Consider the following 21,403-nt stretch of genomic DNA (forward strand, 5'->3'; position numbering starts at 1 on the left):
TACTTTCCAGGCATCGATAAAAGTGCTTTGAGTATTGTAAAACATTATTTAGATATGTAAGATTTTTATATCCAAATATTCTAAACTAGACAGTATAAATACAGTTTGTTATGATTCGTGAGCTCCTGTAGAAGTTTAAAATATACAGAGGCGATGTTGGTTCTGGATAAAATGGCAGAATAGGAAGATCCTGAGCTTACCTCCTCCCATGGACACACCAAAACTACAAATACCTATAGAACAACTATTTCTGAGCATGACCTAGAGACTAGGAGAACATATTTTCTACAACTGAGGCTATAAAGAAAAGGCCACATCCAAACAGGTACAAAGGGCAGAGATGTGATCTAGTCAGAACCCACACCCCTGGTGCGGGGACCCACAAGCAGGAGGGCTATCACAACCATGAAGCTCCCTGCCGAGGAGCAAAGGGTCCGAGCCCCACATCAACTGCCCCAGCCCAGGGGTCCTGCACCAGGAAGATGAGCCCTTAGAACATCTGGCCTTGAAAACTAATGGAGCTTGCGTCAAGGAGAGCTGGAGGAATGGAGAAAACTGAGACTCCACTCTTGAAGGATTCACATACAAACTCACTTGCTCCAAGTCCCAGTACGCAGGCACCAGCTTGCAAAGTGCCTGTGTCACGCAAGAAGGAAATTCATCGACTAAATTTAGGACACATGCCAGAGGGGCAGGGAGCCGGTGGAACTTTCTCCAGGGACAGAAGTGCTGTCAGGAACCGTTGTTGTTTTTTTAGCGCTCCTTTTACCTAGCTTGCCCAGCACTGATGTGCACCATTTCCGTAACTCTCCATCTACCTAGCTAACACTGTGTGCCCCACTCCAGCATTCCCCTAAGACCCTACCGCGCTGTGATCAGTCCCACCAAAGTAGCTCCTGTCCTACCTGATGGGCCACCTCAGCCATTACCAGTGCCCCTCCAAAATGGTTCTTGCCCCCTACCCCACCCAGCAGCTTGGCTGGCACTGGTGTCCCTCTAAAGCAGCTCCCATTAGGAGAGCTCCGCACACCAGCAGTCCCACAAGAGTCATGATCAGGCCTCACAGCCAGTTGTGCCAGAGGAGAGTTCTACACATCAACGTGCCCCATAACAGTCCTGGCCAACCCATGCAACCAGCCAGCCTGGGGGTCAGCCCTGCCCACCAACCAGTGTGTCTGTAGCAATTAAGACTCAACCATAAAAGGAGGGTGCATACAGCCCATGCCGGTGATACCTCTGGAGCACCTGGCTCTGGTGACCAAGGGTGACTGTGCCACTGGGCCCCACAGGGCACCTTGTACATAAGGCCACTCTTTCAAGACTGGGAGACATAGCTGACATACCTCATATATGTAGTTAGCCAAAATGAGGAGACAAACACCTTCCAAATGGAAATAAACAGTAAAAAAAAAAAAACAGAAAAAGAACTAAATGAAATGGAGGTAACCGATTTACCAGCTAAAGAGTTTAAAGTAATAGTCACAAAGTAATAGTCACAAAGACACTCACTGAACAAAGGAGAAGAATGAATGAACTCAGTGAGAACTTCAAAAAAGGGATAGAACTTCAAAAATAAAATCAACTAAAGAATACAGTAACTTCTACTCGGTACTCTGTAATGGCCTGTATGGGAAAAGAATCTAAAAAAGAGTGGATGTATGTATATGTATAACTGATTCACTTTGCTGTACACCTGAAACTAACACAACATTGTAAATCAACTATACTCTGATTAAAAAAAAAATACAGTAACTTAAATGAAAAATACACTAAAGGGAATCAACAGCAGATGTAGCAATACTTAGAATAGACTCTAACACATAAACTGTAAACAGAGACAAAGAAGGACATTACCTAATGATAAAGGGATCAATCCAACAAGGTATAATGCTCATAAATATCTATGCACCCAACAGAGGAGCACCTAAACACATAAAGTAAATATTAACAGATATAAAGGTAGAACTTGACAGGTATAATAGGAGGACGTGAACACCCCACTTACCTCAATGGACAGATCATCCAGACAAAAAATCAATAATGAAACATTGGCCTTAAGTGACACATTAGATCAGATGACCTTAATAGATACAGTCCACCAAAAAAAAAGCACACAAAAAAAGTAAACTCAAGATGGATTAAAGACCTAAATGTAAAACCAGATACTATAAAACTCTTAGAGGAAAACATAGGCAGAACACTCTTTGACACAGATCACAGTAATATCTTTTTCGATCCGTCTCCAAGAGTAATGGAAATAAAAACAAAAATAAACAAATGGGACCTAATTAAACTCAAAAGCTTTTGCACAGTAAAGGAAACCATAAACAAAATGAAAAGAGAACCCACAGAATGGGAGAAAATGTTTGCAAATGATTCGACCAACAAGGGATTAGTCTCCAAAATTTACAAACAGCTCATGTGACTCAGTATCAAAAAAACAAACAACCCAATCAAAAGATGGGCAGAAGACCTAAATAGACATTTCTCCAAAGAAGACATACAGAAGGCCAAGAGGCACATGAAAAGATGCTCAACATCACTAATTACTAGAGAAATGCAAATCAAAATTATGAGATATCACCTCACACCAGTCAGAATGGCCATCATCAAAATATCTGCAAACAATAAATGCTGTAGAGGGGGTGGAGAAAAGGGAACCCTCCTACACTGTTTGTGGGAATGTAAATTGGTAGAGCCACTATGGAAAACCATATTGAGGTTCCTTACAAATGGAAAAATAGAGCTACCATATGTTCCGGCTCTCCCACTCCTGGGCATATATCCAGAGAAAACCATGGTTCAAAAGGATACGGCACCCAGTGTTCATTGCAGCACTGTAGCCAAGACATGGAAGCAAACCTAAATGTCCATCAACAGATGAATGGATAAAGAAGATGTGGTACATATAGACAATGGAATATTACTCAGCCATTAAAATGAATGAAATAATGCCATTTGCAGCAACATGGATGGACCTAGAGATCATCAATATTAAGTGAAGTAAGTCAGAAAGAGAAAGACAAATATCATATAATATCGTTTATATATGGAATCTAAGAAAACGGATACAAATGAACTTATTTACAAAACAGAAACAGAATCACAGACTTAGAGAAGGAACTTATAGATACTGGGGGGAAGGGTGGGGGGAGGGATAGATTGGAAGTTTAGGCTTGACATGTACACATCTCTATATTTAAAATAGATAACCAACAAGGCTACTGTATAGCAGCAGGGAACTCTGCTCCATACTCTGTAATAAGCCAAATGGGAAAAGAATTTGAAAAAGAGTAGAAACATGTATATATATAACTGAATCACTTTGCTATACACCTGAAACTAACACAACACTGTTAATCAACTGTACTCCAGTATAAAATAAAGTTTCCTATAAAAGCAGAAAAAACACATACATTTCAAGAGCACATGGAACATTCTCCAGGATAGGTCACATTGTTCCATAACACAAGTCTCAATAAATTTAAGACAACTGAAATCAAGCACTTTCAACCACCCACAGAGGTATGAAACAAGAAATCAAATTACAAAAAGAAACCTGGATAAAACACAAATGCGTGGAGACTAAACAATATATTACCAAAAAACCAATTCGTCAATGAAGAAATCAAAGAGGAAATCAGAAAATATCTCGAAACAAATAAAACTAACATACAATTTTCCAGAATCTATAGGACGCAGCGAATGTAGTTCTAAGAGGGAAATTTAGTGATACAGGCCTACCTCAAGAAACAAGAAAAATCTCAAATAAACAACCTAACTTACCATCTAAAGGAATTAGAAGAAGAGGAACAAAGAAAGCCCAAAGTCAGCAGAAGGAAGGAAATAATAAATATTAGAGCAGAAATAAATGAAATAGAGACTAAAAAGAAAATAGACAAGGTCAATGAAACTGAGAGCTTGTTCTTTGAAAATATAAACAAAATTGATTAACGTTTAGCCATACTCATCAAGCAAAAAAAAAGGGCCCAAATAAATAAAATCAGAAATGAAAGAGAAGTTACAACCAACACCACAGAAATACAAAGAATCATAAGAGGTTAGTAGAAATAATTATATACCAACAAACTGAACAACCTCAAAGAAATAGATAAACTCCTAGAAACATACATTCTTCTAAGACAATCAGGAAGAAATAGAAAATCTGAACAAATTGATTACTAGTATTGAAATTGAATCAATAATCCAAAAACTCACAACAGGATACCAAGGGGGAAGGGGGTGTTGGGATGAATTGGGAGATTGGGATTGATAATATATACACTATCAATACCAAGTATAAAATAGATAACTAATGAGACCCTACTATATGGCACAGGGAACTCTACCTTCGTGCTCTGCGGTGGCCTAAATGGGAAGGAAATCCACAAATCAGGGGATATGTGTATACATATGGCTGATTCACTTTGCTGTACAGCAGAAACTGACACAGCAGTGTAAAGCAAGTATACTCCAAAAAACAAAACAAAAAAACCCCTCACAACAAAGTCCAGGACCAGATGTCTTCAGAGATGAATTCTATAAAACATTTAAAGAAGAGTCAATACTTATCCTTTTCAAATTATTCCAAAAAGTTAAAGAGGAAGGAATGCTTCCAAACTCATTATCCTTATACTAAAACTATAGACAAAGACTCTACACCAAAAAAAGAAAAAAGAAAGACAGTTACTGGCCAACATCCCTGATGAAGATAGAAGCAAAAAACCTCAACAAAATATTAGCAAACCTAATTCAACAGTACATTAAAAAGACCATATGCCATGATCAAGTGGGATTTATTCCAGGAATTCAAGGATGGTTCAATATCTGCAAATCAATCAATGTGATGCACCACATTTACAAAATAAAGGAGAAAATCATACAGTCATCTCAATAGATAAAGAAAAAGCACTTGGCAAAATTCAACATCCAGTTATGATTAAAAACTCTCAACAAAGTGAGTATAGAGGGAATGTACCTCAACATAATAAAGGCCATATACAATAAACCCACAGTTAACATCACACTCAATGGTGAAATGCTGAAAGCTTTTCCTCTAAGATAAGGAACAAGACAAGGATCCCTACTATCACGACTTTTACTCAACACAGTGTGGGAAGTCCTAGCCACAACAATCAGACAAGAAAAAGAAATAAAAGTTATCCAAATTAGAAAACAAGAAGTAAAACTGTCACTGTTTGCAGATGACATGATAGTATATATTAAAAAAACCTTAAAGACTCCACCAAAAAACTATTAAAACTGATAAGTGGATTCAGTGAAGTTGCAGGATACAAAAATCAATATACATAAATCTATTGTATTTCCATAAACTAATAACAAACTAAGAAAAATTAAGAAAACAATCACGTGTGGGATAAGCAAACCCTTATACACTGTTGTTGGGAATTTAAATTGGTGCAGCCACTATGGAAGACAGTATGGAGATTCCTCAAAATACTCGGAATAGAACTACCATATGATCCAGCAGCTACCCCACTTCTGGCTATCTACCCAAAGAATACAAAAACACTAACTGGAAAAGAAATATGCACCTCTATGTTCACTGCAGCATTATTTACAATAGCCAATGTATGGAAACAATCTAACTGCCCATCAACAGATGAATGGATAAAGAAGATGTGGTGTATATATATACAATGGAATATTACTCAAATATAAAAAAAGAAGAAAATTCTGTCGTTTGCAACAATGTGAATGTATCTAGAGAGTATTATGCTAAGTGAAATAAGTCAGACAAAGAAAGACAAATAACATATTATTTCACTTATATGTGGAATCTAAAAAACAAACAAACAAAAAGAACAACAAACAAAACCAAACAGAAACAGACTCACAGATGCAGAAAAAAAAAACTGGTGGTCTCCAGAGGGGAGAAGTGTGGGAGGTTGGACAAAATAGGTGAAGAGAATTAAGAGGTACAAACTCCCAGTTATAAAATAAGCCATGGGGATGTAATATACAGCACAGGGAATATAGTCAATAATATTGTAATAATTTTGTATGGCAACAGATGGTTGACTCATCCTGGTGATCAGTATGTAATGTTTATCAATGTCAAACCACTATGTTGTACACCTAAAACTACCATAATATTGTATGTCAACTATACTTCAATAAAAACATTAAAAATCTTTACAACTGTTAATTAAAAATTAAATAAAATCTACAGAGGCAAGCAACCATTGTTGTTACCTTTTGAAATGAATCTGTGCTTAGTGAAGATGAAATCACTCTCTCCTGTGCTAAAACTCATCATGCACCAGCCACTGCGGGGAGATGTAAATAAGAGACCCAGTTCCCATCCTCAAGCAACTTGCAGACTAATGGGAAGCATACATTCGACAAGTTTTTACAACAAAACAAGATGCACGTCATGAACTGGAAGTATGGGGAGATACAAGAACATATAGAAGACTTGAAAGGAGACTAGGCATTAAGTGGACAAATGTGTGTTGGGGGGATGAAGGCAACGATTCAGGCAATGGATATAGACAGGTGAAGTGCAGAGATGAAAGGGAACAGAAAAGACTCCAGTTTGCCTGGGGTACAGTAGTTCAAAGAAAAAAGTAAGACAGAACGAGATTACGCAGGGCTTCATCAGCCAAGCCGTGGTAAGGAATTTGGATTTCATTTTAAAGACGGTGGAAAGTCACTGAAGTGTGGCTTTAAATATGGGAGTGACGTAATGAGTTCTGTTTCTGTAGAAGGATCATTCTGGCTACAGCGTGAAAACTGGAAGACGAAGAGTAGTAGGCTCAGCAAAATGTAATTAGGCCCTTAGACTGTGGAGGTGACAGTGGGGTAGAGAAGAGTGGACTGATTTGAGAGAGAGCAAGGAGACAAAATGAGTATGATCCGGATTCAGTAATGGAGCAAATATATACACTAAACTGTCCCAGCTGGGGAGACAAACTTAGCAATTTTTTTTTGAATGTTAAAGATCCTTACCTTTTTTTTTTATAGGCCTACAATCCTTTATCTTTAAGCCCCAAATCCAAAAAGCTCTGAAAATGGCAAGAATTTCTTTAGAATGGCAGCAATACCTGACTTGAATTAACATGAGGTTCTTCATCTTGCCTTATCCCATCCTGCATGAATATTCATATATTTGACTGTATAAATATTAATATCTGTGATTATGGGGTGCAACTGCAGAAGACATTAGGTCTGTTAGGTAATAGATGGCATATGCACTGTGTTGCCTTAACTAAATCTGACAGAATCGGAATTCAGCAACACATTTGGCCCCCGGGGTTTCTGGTGAGGAATTCGAGATGGGACATTTTCCACGTTCACTTTCCAGTTTGAAAGGTGGCTGATGTCATGCTGATACAAAGCACTGGTACGTATGCAATACATGTACACCATGCAGTCTATAAATGTGTGTCTGTTTGGTAGGGCAGGTGGGATGTGGTTAATTATTGTCGACTGTATGATTCTAGAGATAAGAATGTGTGTGTGTGTTAACTGCTGACCTTTAGAAATGCATCAGATAAGACAGGAAGTGTTCGTTTTCAGGGAGGTTTCACACCACTGCAGAGAAACTGCTACAAGACTTAACCTCATGCATCTGTCCCCCTGGGGACTGATACTTGTTTCCAACTAGGTGTCTGCTGGAAGGAGCCAGGGGGTATCAAAAGGAATCAATCCCAGGCCTCCACCCACAACCATCAACATTGATTCATTTTTTTTCTAAACCACTGGCACCGTATTCTGCTAGGGGATAGGGAAACACCAAATGAATGATATCCCAAACTATTCTCAGGGAACTTGCTCCAAAGATGCTGTATAAATAGTAAACTAGAAATAAAGAGAATATTAGCCTAGAACATCAAAAATGAGGTGAGAAAACCAGGTTGCTGACTTTCTGAATAGAGTTTTAGAGGAGGCAGAAGAGCATGTCTAGGGAAGAAACTGCTCCAGTGGGTGATATTTGGAGAGACAGTTGGGCAAGCAGAAATCAAAGCATATCTTCCTGATTGTCCAGTAACAGAACTCCTCATTGGTACCTCTTGGGAGACATCATTAATACCCTACTCATTAAGAAATCTGTGGGGTTTTATTTATGTTCATTTTTTAAATGACACTGACATAGTTGACGTAGGTGCAGCCCTAGTTTTCTTTGAGTTGCAAAGACAACAAAGTAAGGGGGTTCTTTAGTGTTAGGTCCTTTTGCAACATTAGGGAAACTGACCAGAAAGGTCTTACCTTCAACACAAGAAGGCTGAGCCCGAGTTGTGCCAGCAACCTGTCCTGGGAAGCAAGAACACTTGACCGTTTGTGATCGCTCCTCTATGCGGTTCTTGTTACAGCACCTGTGCACTGCGACCACCTCACAGGTCCCTTGCTTGATTTGGTGGTGACCTGGTGGATAACAGGGGAGCAAAACAGACCCAGTGCTGTTAGGAAGAAATGAAAGTACCAAGGCCGTGAATGATGCCATGACATTTCCCAATTCCATGTATACTATGCTTATGAATCCTTTTTGTTTGTTTTGATGTAAATTTAAACTTATACAAAGGTGGCAAGAATAGTGCAAAAAAACTCCTATAAAACTGAGGTAGACAGAAATTTGGCTTCCAGGAACTTTAGCCCCTGGCATCACACCAGTAGCTATGTTAATGTTACTTACATGGCAAAAGAGATTTTGCGGATGTAATTAAGATTATTAATTGGTTAAATTTAAGAGAGGGAGATTATCCTGGATTATCCCTGTAGAGCTAAGGTGATGAGCCCTTCAAAGCAGAGAGATGAAACAGAAGGCGAATTCAGATTTAAACCATGAGGAGGACTCAAAGCACCATTGCTGGCTTGAAAATGGAGGGGCCAAGAGTCAAGGAAATGGAGACTTCAGTCCTACAACAACAAGAGACTGAATTCTGCCAAAAACCAGGATGTGCTTGGAAGCAGATTCTTCCCCAGGGTCCCCATAAAGGAATGCTCTCCTGCGGATACCTTGATTTTAACCCAGAGAAACCAGCCAAACTGTGCCAGACCTCTCACCTACAGAAACAAGCCGCTAAATTTACGGTAATTTGTCACAGCAACAATAGCAAACTGATATAAGACCTTTTACCTAGATTCCCTAATTGTTAACATGTGACCCCAATTTGCTTTATCATTCACTCTCTTTCATATATTTTTCTGAGCCATTTGAGAGTAAGTTGCAGACATGACACTCCTTCACCCCTAAATACTGTGTATTTCCCAAGAATAAAGACTTTCTCTGACATAATTAACGAATTCAGGACATTTAACATTAATACAGTGCTATTATATAACTGACAATCTACAGTCAAATTTTTCCACTTGTCCCAAAAATGTCCTTTAGAGCCATTTCCCCCCCTGCTCAGGATCCAATGCAGAAGCCTACATTATATTTAGTCCACATTTCTTTAGCCTTCTTTAATCAGGAACTATTCCTCAGCCTTTATCTTTCTTGACCTTGACATTTTTAAAGAACACATGTCAGTTATTTTGTAGAATGTTCCTCAGTTTGGATTTGTCTGATGTCTCCTCCTGATTAGAGTCAGGTAATGCACTTTTAGCAGATTACCGCAGAAGTGACACTATGTTCTTCTCAGTGCATCATATCAGGAGGCACATAATGTCATTTATCCAGCTTTTGGTGCTGTTACTTTTAATCACATGCTTAAGGTGGTGGCTGCCAGATTTCTCCATTTCTAAAGGTACGATTTTGCCCTTTGTAATTAATAAGCATTTTAAGGGGAAATATATTCAAACTATGTAAACACTCCACTCTTCAAACTCTGACCCACTATTTTTAGCATCCATTGATGACTTCCACCAGAACCAATTATTAATATTATGGTTGCAAAACTGATTCTATATTAATATTCAAATTATCTCAGATCTAGACAGGAGGAGCCCCTTCATACCGGCAGCTGTGTCATTTTGACATATCCCCATTATTCTTTGAGATCTTAACTAACTTTCTGGCTCAAAAGATGTGCCAGATTTTCCCTGCCCTCATCATTTTTCTCCAAGCAGCCCTGATTGTTTTTAGTGGGGCTTCAGATTTAGAAACCAGGACCTTGGCACAAAGGTTTATTCATTGCTACCAGGGAGTGATTTGGGGCTGAAAGGGCAGATAGACCTAAGAAGTGTGTGTGTGTGTGTGTGTGTGTGTGTGTGTGTGTGTGTGTGTGTGTACAGCGTAAGTCCACACTGGCATCTCCAATTCCATCCTAGCACCACAGGTTCTCACTGCTCTGTCCACAATTCTATACTTCTATCTCCCATCACCAACAATGATAAAACTGACTTCCATAGTCCTGTAACAAACAGAAAATGGTTTACGTTTAATTTACATTGGAGTTCATTTTATCAGTTAGGACTCTTTTAACAATGGAAAGTGATCTAAGCTCACGTAAGCCAAAGAGAATTTATTGGAAAATTATCACGAGATTGTAAAACCAAGAGAGAACTTAGCTTAACACTAAGTGGACCCATTCTCATGGCTGGACCTGAGGGGATGATTCCACTCCATGAGTCTGTCGTTTCGTTCAAGGTCATGTCAGCTGTGGCAGCCACCATCTAAGATGGCCCCTAATGCTCCCTGCCTCCTACTGTCCACACGTTTGTGCAGTCCCTTCCCACATGGTACCACGGTTGGTCTTTATGACCAATAGCGTGCAGAGGAAATGATATGTCACTTCCAAAATTAGGTGGTCACCCTTTCTGTGCCTTTTGGATCACTCACTCAAAGGAAACCATGGGATAAGTGGCCCTATAAAGGGGCCCTTGTGGCAAGGAACTGAAGTCCCCTGCCAACAACCCTGTAAGTGAGCTTCTAGGTATATTCCCTCCTACACCGCACAAGCATTGGTCTGTGTGCCAGTGCCAATAGCATACATCAGAAGTGATGGTTTATCACTTCCACAGTCAGGTTATAAAAGACAGCAGTGCAGTCCCTTGCTTGCTCATCAGTCACTCTGGAGGAAATCATGCTGTGTGCTGCCATGAGTGAGTTTGGAAGTGGATCCTACAGCCCTAGTGAAGGCTTCAAAGACTACAATCCCAGCCAACAGCTCAACTGCAGTCTAACAACCCTGAGTCTGGACCACCCAGCTAAGCCATTCCCAGATTCCTGCTGCTCAAAGACTGTGTAAAATAATATATAGTTGACCTGTGAACGATGCAGGAGTTAGAAGCGCTGACCCCACACACCCAGTCGAAAACCTGAGTATAACTTATGGTTGGCCCTCCTTACTTGTAGTTATGCATCCATGGATTCAGCCAACCACAGGTCGTATGGTACTATAGTACATATTTATTGGAGAAAATCAGAGTAGAGTGGACCTGCACAGTTCAAACCTATGTTCAAGAGCCAACTGTTTGTTGATTGTTTCAAGCATCTAAGATGGGGGCTAATTTGTTACACAGCAATGGATAACTAATACACCAACTCTGGTTATACCAAGATGGAAAGACTTACCTTTGCTCTGATAAAAAAAAAATTGAAACAAGATTGTAGAGGCAATGTTAGAAATTATTAATGAAAGGCAAGCTTTTCAGGCACCCTTGAGCACCCTCATGATTTTCAGATACACCATTTACATATAAATTGTTCTGTGAATTACAAGAAATCTCATCTACTCATTAAAACAGGTTTCCCCAAGGATTCCCACAGGTTAATGCTTTGCTTGGTTTCTGTTGTTTGGTGTATGTGCTTCGAATAACAAAGCTCCTTTTTAAAATTCTGTATTTCAGATTTTTAATCCATAAAGATAGACCTTCTACAAAGTAACCTCTATATCATGGTGAATTTTTTCTGGCCCTTCCCTGTCATACTGTCTTAAATGGTGGAAGCAAAATCCAATTAATGGTGAGAACAAACACTAAGGCAAAGTTTCATTTGTAAAATACATAAAAGCGGAACCAGTACCCAGAGAGTCAAATCGCCAGCATGAGAGAACGTTTTCAATCCACTACAGAGGAAAACATAAATATGAAAGGAGTAATTAAAACTATAAACCTAATTAAATGTTCGAAAGAAGAGTGTTGATTTCCCACAGGTAGTTGTGTACAGTTGTAAATAAGTAAAAAATAAAGAGTAATTACAATGTCAGTAAAGTAGCATGGGACTTTAGCACCAAGTAAGCAGAAAAGTGAGGATTGGGAAGAGTTCATGGGGAGATCCTTTCTGTAGTTTCCAATTGCAAATAAGCACTTCAGATCAAACAGTCCTGGAGAGGTAATGAGTAGCCACGGAGGGGGAAGAGGGGTGGCCGGGATGAATTCATCCTCAGTCTTCTCTCAGTGACCACCCTCCCTGTTGGCCATTGTCTCAGTTTGCTCAGCTGCCACAACAAACTACCACAAACTGGGTGGCTTCAACAACAGACATTTATTTCTCAGAGTTCTGGAAGCCAGAAATCCAAGATCAAGGTGCTGGCCAATTCAATTCCTGGTGAGAGCTCTTTTCCTGGCTTTAAACAGCCTCCTTCTTACCATGTCCTCACATGGCAGAGAGAGAGAGAGAGCACGTGCTCTGGTGTCTCCTCCTTTTTTTCCTAAGGACACCAGCCCTATTAAATTAGGGCCCACCTTATGACCTCATTTAACCTCTATCACCTCCTCACAGACGCTCTTTCCAGATACAGTCACATTTGGGGGTTAGAGCTTCAACATATGAATTTGGTGGGCGGGGGGGGGGGGGGGCGGTGCACAAACACTCAGTCTATAACAGCCATCATGCCTTAATTAGATTTTTAATGGCCCTAGAGAGTCTATAATGAAAGCAGCTCTAAACCTCATTAAGAAAATAAAAGAAATATGCTTTAGTAACTTCCTAGAATAGTCAAGAAGTGATGTGAACATTCATTAATATTATAGTTTGCTTAGAATTTTGTTGCTATTTAGATAACCATCCACAAATGCAAATAGTTTTTTTCTTCTATTCAATCTTGTCTCTGAATAATCAGCTTGCCTGGTCTAGAATTTTATTCATTTATATAGCACCAACTATGGTACTTCATTGATTTTAAGATACATATTTTAACATGTCAGGATGTGTCACAACTGATAGCATCTTACCATTATAATTGGCATTGCTTTTCTTTCTTTGAAATACACAAAACAGCAGTATATTTCACAACTGACAGCATCTTAGATTTGATAAAATATGGTAGGTGGCAGGCACTCTTCTAAACTTTCTACAAATATTCTATGTAATCTTTTAAACTGCTACAATACAGGCACTATTTTTATTCCTATTTTACATTAATAAAATGTCCAGAAATTTATTTGCCCAAGTTAACACAACTAGAAAATAGAAAGAGATTCAAACCCAGGCAGTGTCTATGCTCTCACAGCAGAAAATGTAGTAGCTATGGTAGCTAATATTTCACCAAGTACAGCCAAAATAGTATCTCTACCTCAGCAAGTCACAAGTTTCCCACATAAACATCTTTTCTACTTGCTAACAATGTTTGTGTGGCTCCATTTAGACAGTCTTTCTAGAAATGTGTGTACTGTTGACATGTGACAGTAATCTTTGAATAAGGATGTGCCTCATTTCTTTGTAATCTTTGTTCCTGGCACAGGAGATGGGTTCTCAGAAACAGGTACTTGAAACTGCTGAAGGAATGATGGCAGAAGATAGGGATCCAGTGTGGGCCGATGCACAGAAATCACTGATTATACATGCTTGAGCAGCTCACGTGTCAACATTGTATTAGTCAGAGTTCTCCAAAGAAAGGGAGCCAACAAGATGTGTCCAAGGGTGGACAGATTCATGATGCAGTAAGAGCTGATGTTTCAGTTTGAGTGCAAAAACAGGAAAAGGTACATCCCAATTCAAAGTCTGGAAGAATTCTCTCTTATTCAAGGGGAAGGTTAGGCTTTTTGCTCTATTCAGGCCTTCAGCTGATTGGATGAGGCCCACCCACGCTAGGGAGGGCAATCTGCTTCACTCAGTCTATAGATTCAAATATTAATCTTATCCAAAACACCCTCACAGAAACACCCAGAATAATGTGTGACTGGGCACCCTGCCAGTCAAGTTGAAATATAAATGTAACCATCGTAAACATCATACAGCTATGTAGTATAGTGTTGCTGGATGAAAAAAAAAAAATGCAAGTAGAAAACAGACAAGAAACTAGTGGCTTAGTTCTCTAAAAACATACAAAAGGGATACCTTGTTCAATAAGCTTAGTACCAGAAAGTGGCCACTTCAGGTAAATTCACTTAAAACAAAGATGCATTTTCTCTCTTAAACAGCAGGGAACATTTCAGTTGGGGATCTGTCTTGAAAACGACAGCTAAATACATATACATAAGACCTGTGCAATAAGTGAGAAGTTGTAGCTGAAATCTTTCATTTCTCTTACTTTAGAGCTTCAAGGTGTGAATTGGAGTATATACGAATGAATTATCCAGAAGTGGAGCCAGGTTCACTGGACAGAAACTGGCCAAAGAGGGGGAAAAAAAAACTGTCCTTTTTTTTGCTGTTAACCTTGTCAGTTTCTGGGCCATTTTCCTTCCAGTTTTGTCTGGGCAGGTAGATGGAAGCATATTTATTTCTATTTATTTACCCAACACTTTCATACAGTACGCTATGTGGCAGACACTATTCTCAGTGTTCTTGAGGACATATTTTATAAGTGGGGAAACTTGAAACTTCCTTGATTCTTTTCCACACTTCTGAACTTGCAATCAGGTTGTATATGTTCTTTTCAAAAAGGTGACTCAAAATTAATATTTGCAGAATTGTAAAATTTAAGATGCCTGGTTCCTCACTCACCTGAATAATTGATGTATATAACATTAAAAGAGTTATGACAATCCTTACCAAAAAAATTGATTGCTTTGGGATTGCTATAGAGGATGGATTAACTTTATCTGCTTAAATACATATCTTTTTTTCTTATTAAATATACTTTTAAACTGAAACCATTTCCACTAAGATCAGGAACAAGACAAGGTTGCCCACTCTCACCACTATCATTCAACATAGTTTTGGAAGTTTTAGCCACAGCAGTCAGAAAAGAAAAAGAAATAAAAGGAATCCAAATCAGAAAAGAAGAAGTAAAACTGTCACTGTTTGCAAATGACATGATACTATACATAGAAAATCCTAAAGATGCTACCAGAAAACTACTAGAGCTAATCAATGAATTTAGTAAAGTAGCAGGATGCAAAGTTAATGCACAGAAATCTCTTGCATTCCTATACATTAATGATGAAAAATCTGAAAGAGAAATTATGGAAACACTCCCATTTACCACTGCAACAAAAAGAATAAAATACCTAGGAATAAACCTACCTAAGGAGACAAAAGACCTGTATGCAGAAAAACTATAAGACACTGATGAAAGAAATTAAAGATGATACAAACAGATGGAGAGATATACCATGTTCTTGGATTGGAAGAATCAACATTGTGAAAATGACTATACTACCCAAAGCAATCTACAGATTCAGTGCAATCCCTATCAAACTACCAATGGCATTTTTCACAGAACTAGAACAAAAAATTGCACAATTTGTATGGAAACACAAAAGACCCCGAATAGCCAAAGCAGTCTTGAGAAAGAAAATCAGAGCTGGAGGAATCAGGCTCCCTGACTTCAGACTATACTACAAAGCTACAGCCATCAAGACAGTATGGTACTGGCACAAAAACAGAAATACAAATCAATGAACAGGATACAAAGCCCAGAGATAAACCCACTCACATACGGTCACCTTATCTTTGATAAAGGAGGCAAAAATATACAATGGAGAAAAGACAGCCTCTTCAATAAGTGGTGCTGGGAAAACTGGACAGCTACATGTAAAAGAATGAAATTACAACACTCCCTAACACCATATACAAAAATAAACTCAAAATGGATTAAAGACCTAAATGTAAGGCCAGACACTATCAAACTCTTAGAGGAAAACACAGGCGGAACACTCTATGACATAAATCACAGCAAGATCCTTTTTGACCCACCTCCTAGAGAAATGGAAATAAAAACAAAAATAAACAAACGGGACCTAATGAAACTTAAAAGCTTTTGCACAGCAAAGGAAACCATAAACAAGATGAAAAGACAACCCTCAGAATGGGAGCAAATATTTGCAAATGAAGCAACTGACAAAGGATTAATCTCCAAAATTTACAAGCAGCTCATGCAGCTCAATATCAAAAAAACCAAACAACCCAATCCATAAATGGGCAGAAGACCTAAATCGACATTTCTCCAAAGAAGATATACAGATTGCCAACAAACACATGAAAGGATGCTCAACATCACTAATCATTAGAGAAATTCAAATCAAAACTACAATGAGGTATCGCCTCACACCAGTCAGAATGGCCGTCATCAAAAAATCTAAAACAATAAATGCTGGAGGGGGTGTGGAGAAAAGGGAACCTTCTTGCACTGTTGGTGGGAATGTAAATTGATACAGCCACTATGGAAAACAGTATGGAGCTTCCTTAAAAAACTAAAGATAGAACTACCATATGACCCAGCAATCCCACTACTGGGCATATACCCTGAGAAAGCCATAATTCAGAAAGAGTCATGTACCACATTGTTCACTGCAGCTCTATTTACAACAGCCAGGACATGGAAGCAACCTAAGTGTCCATCAACAGATGAATGGATAAAGAAGATGTGGCACATATATACAGTGGAATATTACTCAGCCATAAAAAGAAATGAAATTGAGTTATTTGTAGTGAGGTGGATGGACCTAGAGTCTGTCATACAGAGTGAAGTAAGTCAGAAAGAGAAAAACAAATACCGTATGCTAACACATATATATGGAATCTAAAAAAAACAAAAAGGGTTCTGAAGAACCTAGGGGCAGGAGAGGAATAAAGACGCAGACGTAGAGAATGGACTTGAGGACATGGGGAGGGGGAAGGGTAAGTTGGGATGAAGTGAGAGAGTGGCATGGACATATATACACTACCAAACGTAAAATAGATAGCTAGTGGGAAGCAGCCGCATAGCACAGGGAGACCAGCAGGGTGCTTTGTGACCACCTAGAGGGGTGGGATAGGGAGGGTGGGAGGGAGACGCAAGAGGGAGGAGATATGGGGATATATGTATACGTATAGCTGATTGACTTTGTTATACAGCAGAAACTAACACAACAATGTAAAGCAATTATACTCCAATAAAGATGTTTTAAAAAAAATTGTTTTTAATAAATAAATAAATAAATATGCTTTTAAGAAAAGTTGCAAACAGCAGAGTAAATAACTATTTGTCCCAGTGCAGTCAGGGCTTTCCCAGTGTAAAGGAGGTAAAATATAAAACCATATTTGCAATAAAAGTTCTTCGGCTGAAACTACTTGAAAGCTGATGGAGAGACAGAAGGCATCAGATTAGGGTGACTTTTTCTTTATCCTATTACTTCCCTTGAATCCTTTTCCTTTTGTTTAAATCCTTTTTTCCCTTCCTCCTCCAGCCCAGCACAAGAAAATACACCCTCAGAGGGAAGCGTCACACTCCAGTGATCTTAGAAGGCATTTATTTGATTTGAGCAAGGTATTCTCTATGGCATTCTCAGCCTCCCCCCTCCATGGAAGCAGAACAGAGGAAACAAAAGGCTGAAAACAAGATTTCATGAAATGAAAGCAGAGAATGAGGCAGTGGCTAGTCACCTGCCTTTGGGAAACATGCCCAGTATTCCTAGTTGTGCTTCCCTTATAATTCTCAACTTTCTTCCCCTATCCCAGCTCCAACTTGGCTTTTTGTCAAAAAGAGAGACATCACAGAAGTTAAGACTATGGTAGCCATGGGACCATCAGCTGGACAAACATGGTAACTTAGCTGTGCAGACAAATATCCTCTGAGCCCCTACTATGAGCCAGGCCCTCTGCTGGGGTTGAGGACACAGTAGTAAAAAAGAGAGATGCTTCTGGCCTCAACAAGTAGAGATACCAAATGGAAATATCTAACGATTCTCCTAAGGTGGAAATGGAATTCTTCCCTGTTGGTAACCAAGGGGAGAGCCCTGGGCTTGGAGTCAGAATTGCTGAAATGGAATGCCAGCTTCCCCACTTGGGGAATTCAACTGAGTAATTCAGTCTCATTTTTCTGATACACAACTAGTACATTATCTATCACACATGATGGTTATGAAGTTTCAATTAAAGTGCTTAATGAATGAAAAGTGTTTAATTGTGAGCTACTTACACCATAGATGTTGAATAAATGACTTTGGGTTTTTTGTTTACATATTTATTCAATAAATATTCGTTGAGCACTTGCTCTGTGCCAGACACATGGAAATGTAACACTGAATAAAACAGGACAAAAAAACCCTCTTCCTCAAGAATCTTTCGTATTTTTGTGATGAAAGAAACACAAAGCATGAAAAATGGAATTTAAAACAGGGAGGGCCTAAGAAACTAACACGTCAGTGTGAAATTAAAGCAGGTGAGAGACTATTACTTGCAGATACCTGAGGGAAAGAGGCCCTTTACCTGGAGCTATGTGAGAGAAGGGAAGATTAGTAGGAGATGATGTCTGAAAGATAATGCAGGGTGAATGGGCAGGTTACCCAGAGCCTCATGGGTCACCGTGAGGCTCACGACCGGATGGGAAGCCCCTGGGAAGTCTGAACTTAGGATGACCGGATATGACAAATATTTGTAAAGGACCTGCTGTAATGAGCACAGACTAACGAGGAACAAGGATGGAAGAAGGGACACAGCTCCTGTCACCATAACCCAGGGAGAGGTGATGATGGCTTGGTTCAGGTGGTAGCAGTGGAGATGTAAGAAAAGGTGGCATTCTGGATATATTTAGAAGGTAGAGGTGACAGGATGTGTTGATGGGTTAAATGTACGATGTGAGAGGAAGAGAGGAGTCGATGCAGACTCTGAGGTTGTTACCTTCAACAACGAGAAGGGTGGGGCTGACTCTTAAATTAAAGAGGGCAAACCAGGAGCTTGCTTGTTAGGTGTTAGGTTCCTAACTGAAGAACGTCAAATAGGCAGTTAGATTAGACGTTTGAGTCTGGAGTTTAAGAGAGAAGGCTGGTTTCAAGCTAGACATCTGTTCATCATTAGAATATGTGGATGGTATTTAAAGCCAACAGACTGGGTAAAAATCCCCAAGGGAATAGCTGTCACTCGAGAATTTTTTAAAAGGTTCATTTCAGTGCTAAGAGTTTGGGAGAAGAGAAGCAGTGGCCAGTGGCCTAAAAAAAGAACCAAGGAGGAATGTGGGGTGCTCTGCAAGCCCAGGGGACAAAGGTTTCAAGGATAAGGGAGTGATCGTGTTAACTGCTGTTCTGAGTTCAAGTAAGATGAGGACCACTGGACATTGCAGTATTAAGGTCAGGGGTGGCCTTCACAAGAAAAGTATCAGAAAAACAGTGGAGGCAAATCATGATTGGAATGGGTTTCAGAGAAAGCATACAGTGAGAAATTGGAGACAATAATTATAGCTAGAAATTGTGTTGTAAAAGGAAGACGAGAAATGAGACTGTATAGGGTATGCAGGTGTTAGCAATTTTTTTTTTAAGATATGAGAATTTACAGCAAACATGTATGCTGTTGGGAAAAATCTGAGAGAGAGGGAAAGCTGCTAGAGGGATGTCTGAGTAGGTAGGAGGTAATGGGTGGAACCTAAATGAAGAGGCAGGCATTTGATAGGAGCACAGACAGTTCATTTATAACCCTCCTCTTCCCAATTTTCTATGTGCCACCCTTGTGCTGGATGGTCTATATGGAAGCTGTGTTAATTGCTATGTGAGTATTCATTAACGTCATCAGAATAAAAAAATATGCCTAGTCACACATAAAACTAGTCCCCACTCAACACCAGGGACTGTCCTGTCAAGGCTGTCAGCGAGCCTCTCGGCGATGGTCCAAAACATCCTATGATGCAAATGTTACAAAGGATGAAGCATTTCATAAGGTCATTGAAAGTGACATAGTAGAGCTGCTTGAATACCACTCAAAGCCATTCACTGAGACTATGGCAGATTTAGCCTAATAATTAAAGAGGAGAAAGTCACCTGGAAAGACTTCACAAAAGAGAATGGCTGAAGTGGCAAAGGGCTAAAGAGCAGCTCATGGGGAAACTGGGGAAGCTCCCGAATGCTTTTGTAGACATTTATGATCATGCGGCAAAAGGCAATGATAAAATAAAAGATGATCCATTACACTATGTTACAATTTTTCCCTGAAAAGCCATATCTAATCCAGTCTAAGAATTATATCCCAAATACCTTTTCCTTTCCTGCCCAAGACCGTCCACCTACGCTCAAAAAATACAACTTTCCTCCAGAAAAATTTCCCATCTACCTGGAATACTGTCTTTGTGGGGAAAACTATTTTTATCCTATTCTTATAGACATTACAAATACAATTTTTCAATAACTGATTAAAAGTCAAAACAATAATATGTTCTAACATTAACACAACCCAGCCACTTACCTTAGTTTTGAGAATATCTAAAAATCTCCCATACTCAGCATTCCTAATTCATCTTAAGAAAATTTTTCTCCTGACATTATTCGAAATAATACACCTATTCTAGGGACAAAACATTCCCAAACGATGTGACTGACAAGGGATTAATCTCCAAAATTTACAAACAGCTCATGCGACTCAATATCAAAACAACAAACAACCCAATCAAAAAATGGGCAGAAGACCTAAATAGACATTCCTCCAAAGAAGACAGACAAATGGCCAAAAGCACATGAAAAGATGCTCAACATCACTAATTATTAGAGAAATGCAAATCAAAACTACAATGAAATATCACCTCACACCAGTCAGAATGGGTATCATCATAAAGTCTACAAACAATAAATGCTGGAGAGGGTGTGGAGAAAAGGGAACACTCCTACACTGTTGGTGGGAATGAAAATTGGTACAGCCCCTATGGAGAACAGTATGGAGGTTCCTTAGAAAGCAAAAAATAGAGCTACCATATGATCCAGCAATCCCACTCCTGGGCATATATCCGGAGAAAAACATGGTTCAAAAGGACACATGCACCCCAATGTTCACTGCAGCACTGTTCACAATAGCCAAGACATGGAAGCAAACTAAATGTCCCTCGACAGATAAATGGATAAAGAAGATGTGGCACATATATACAATGGAATATTACTCAGCCATTAAAATGAATGAAATAATGCCATTTGCAGCAACATGGATGGACCTAGAGATTATCATACTAAGTGAAGTAAGTCAGACAGAAAAAGACAAATATCATATATCGCTTATAAGTGGAATCTAAAAAAAATGATGCAAATGAACTTATTTACAAGACAGAAACAGACTCACAGACTTAGAGAACGAACTTATGGTTACCAGGGGGAAGGCTGGGGAGAGGGATAGATTGGGAGTTTGGGATTGACACGTACACACTGCTATATTTAAAAT

General features: G+C 39.2%; 1 protein-coding gene across 1 annotated transcript in view; it reads right to left on the minus strand.

Moving 5' to 3' along the window:
• Positions 1-21,403, minus strand: part of TAFA4 (TAFA chemokine like family member 4) — a 122,398-nt gene that overhangs the window by 12,775 nt on the left and 88,220 nt on the right. Inside the window, exon 3 of the mRNA XM_059940603.1 lies at positions 8,233-8,388. Coding sequence (XP_059796586.1) covers positions 8,233-8,388 — 156 coding nt within the window. The remainder of the gene's footprint in view (positions 1-8,232; positions 8,389-21,403) is intronic.

Source organism: Balaenoptera ricei, chromosome 11, assembly GCF_028023285.1.
Source record: "Balaenoptera ricei isolate mBalRic1 chromosome 11, mBalRic1.hap2, whole genome shotgun sequence".
Lineage (NCBI taxonomy): Eukaryota > Metazoa > Chordata > Mammalia > Artiodactyla > Balaenopteridae > Balaenoptera > Balaenoptera ricei.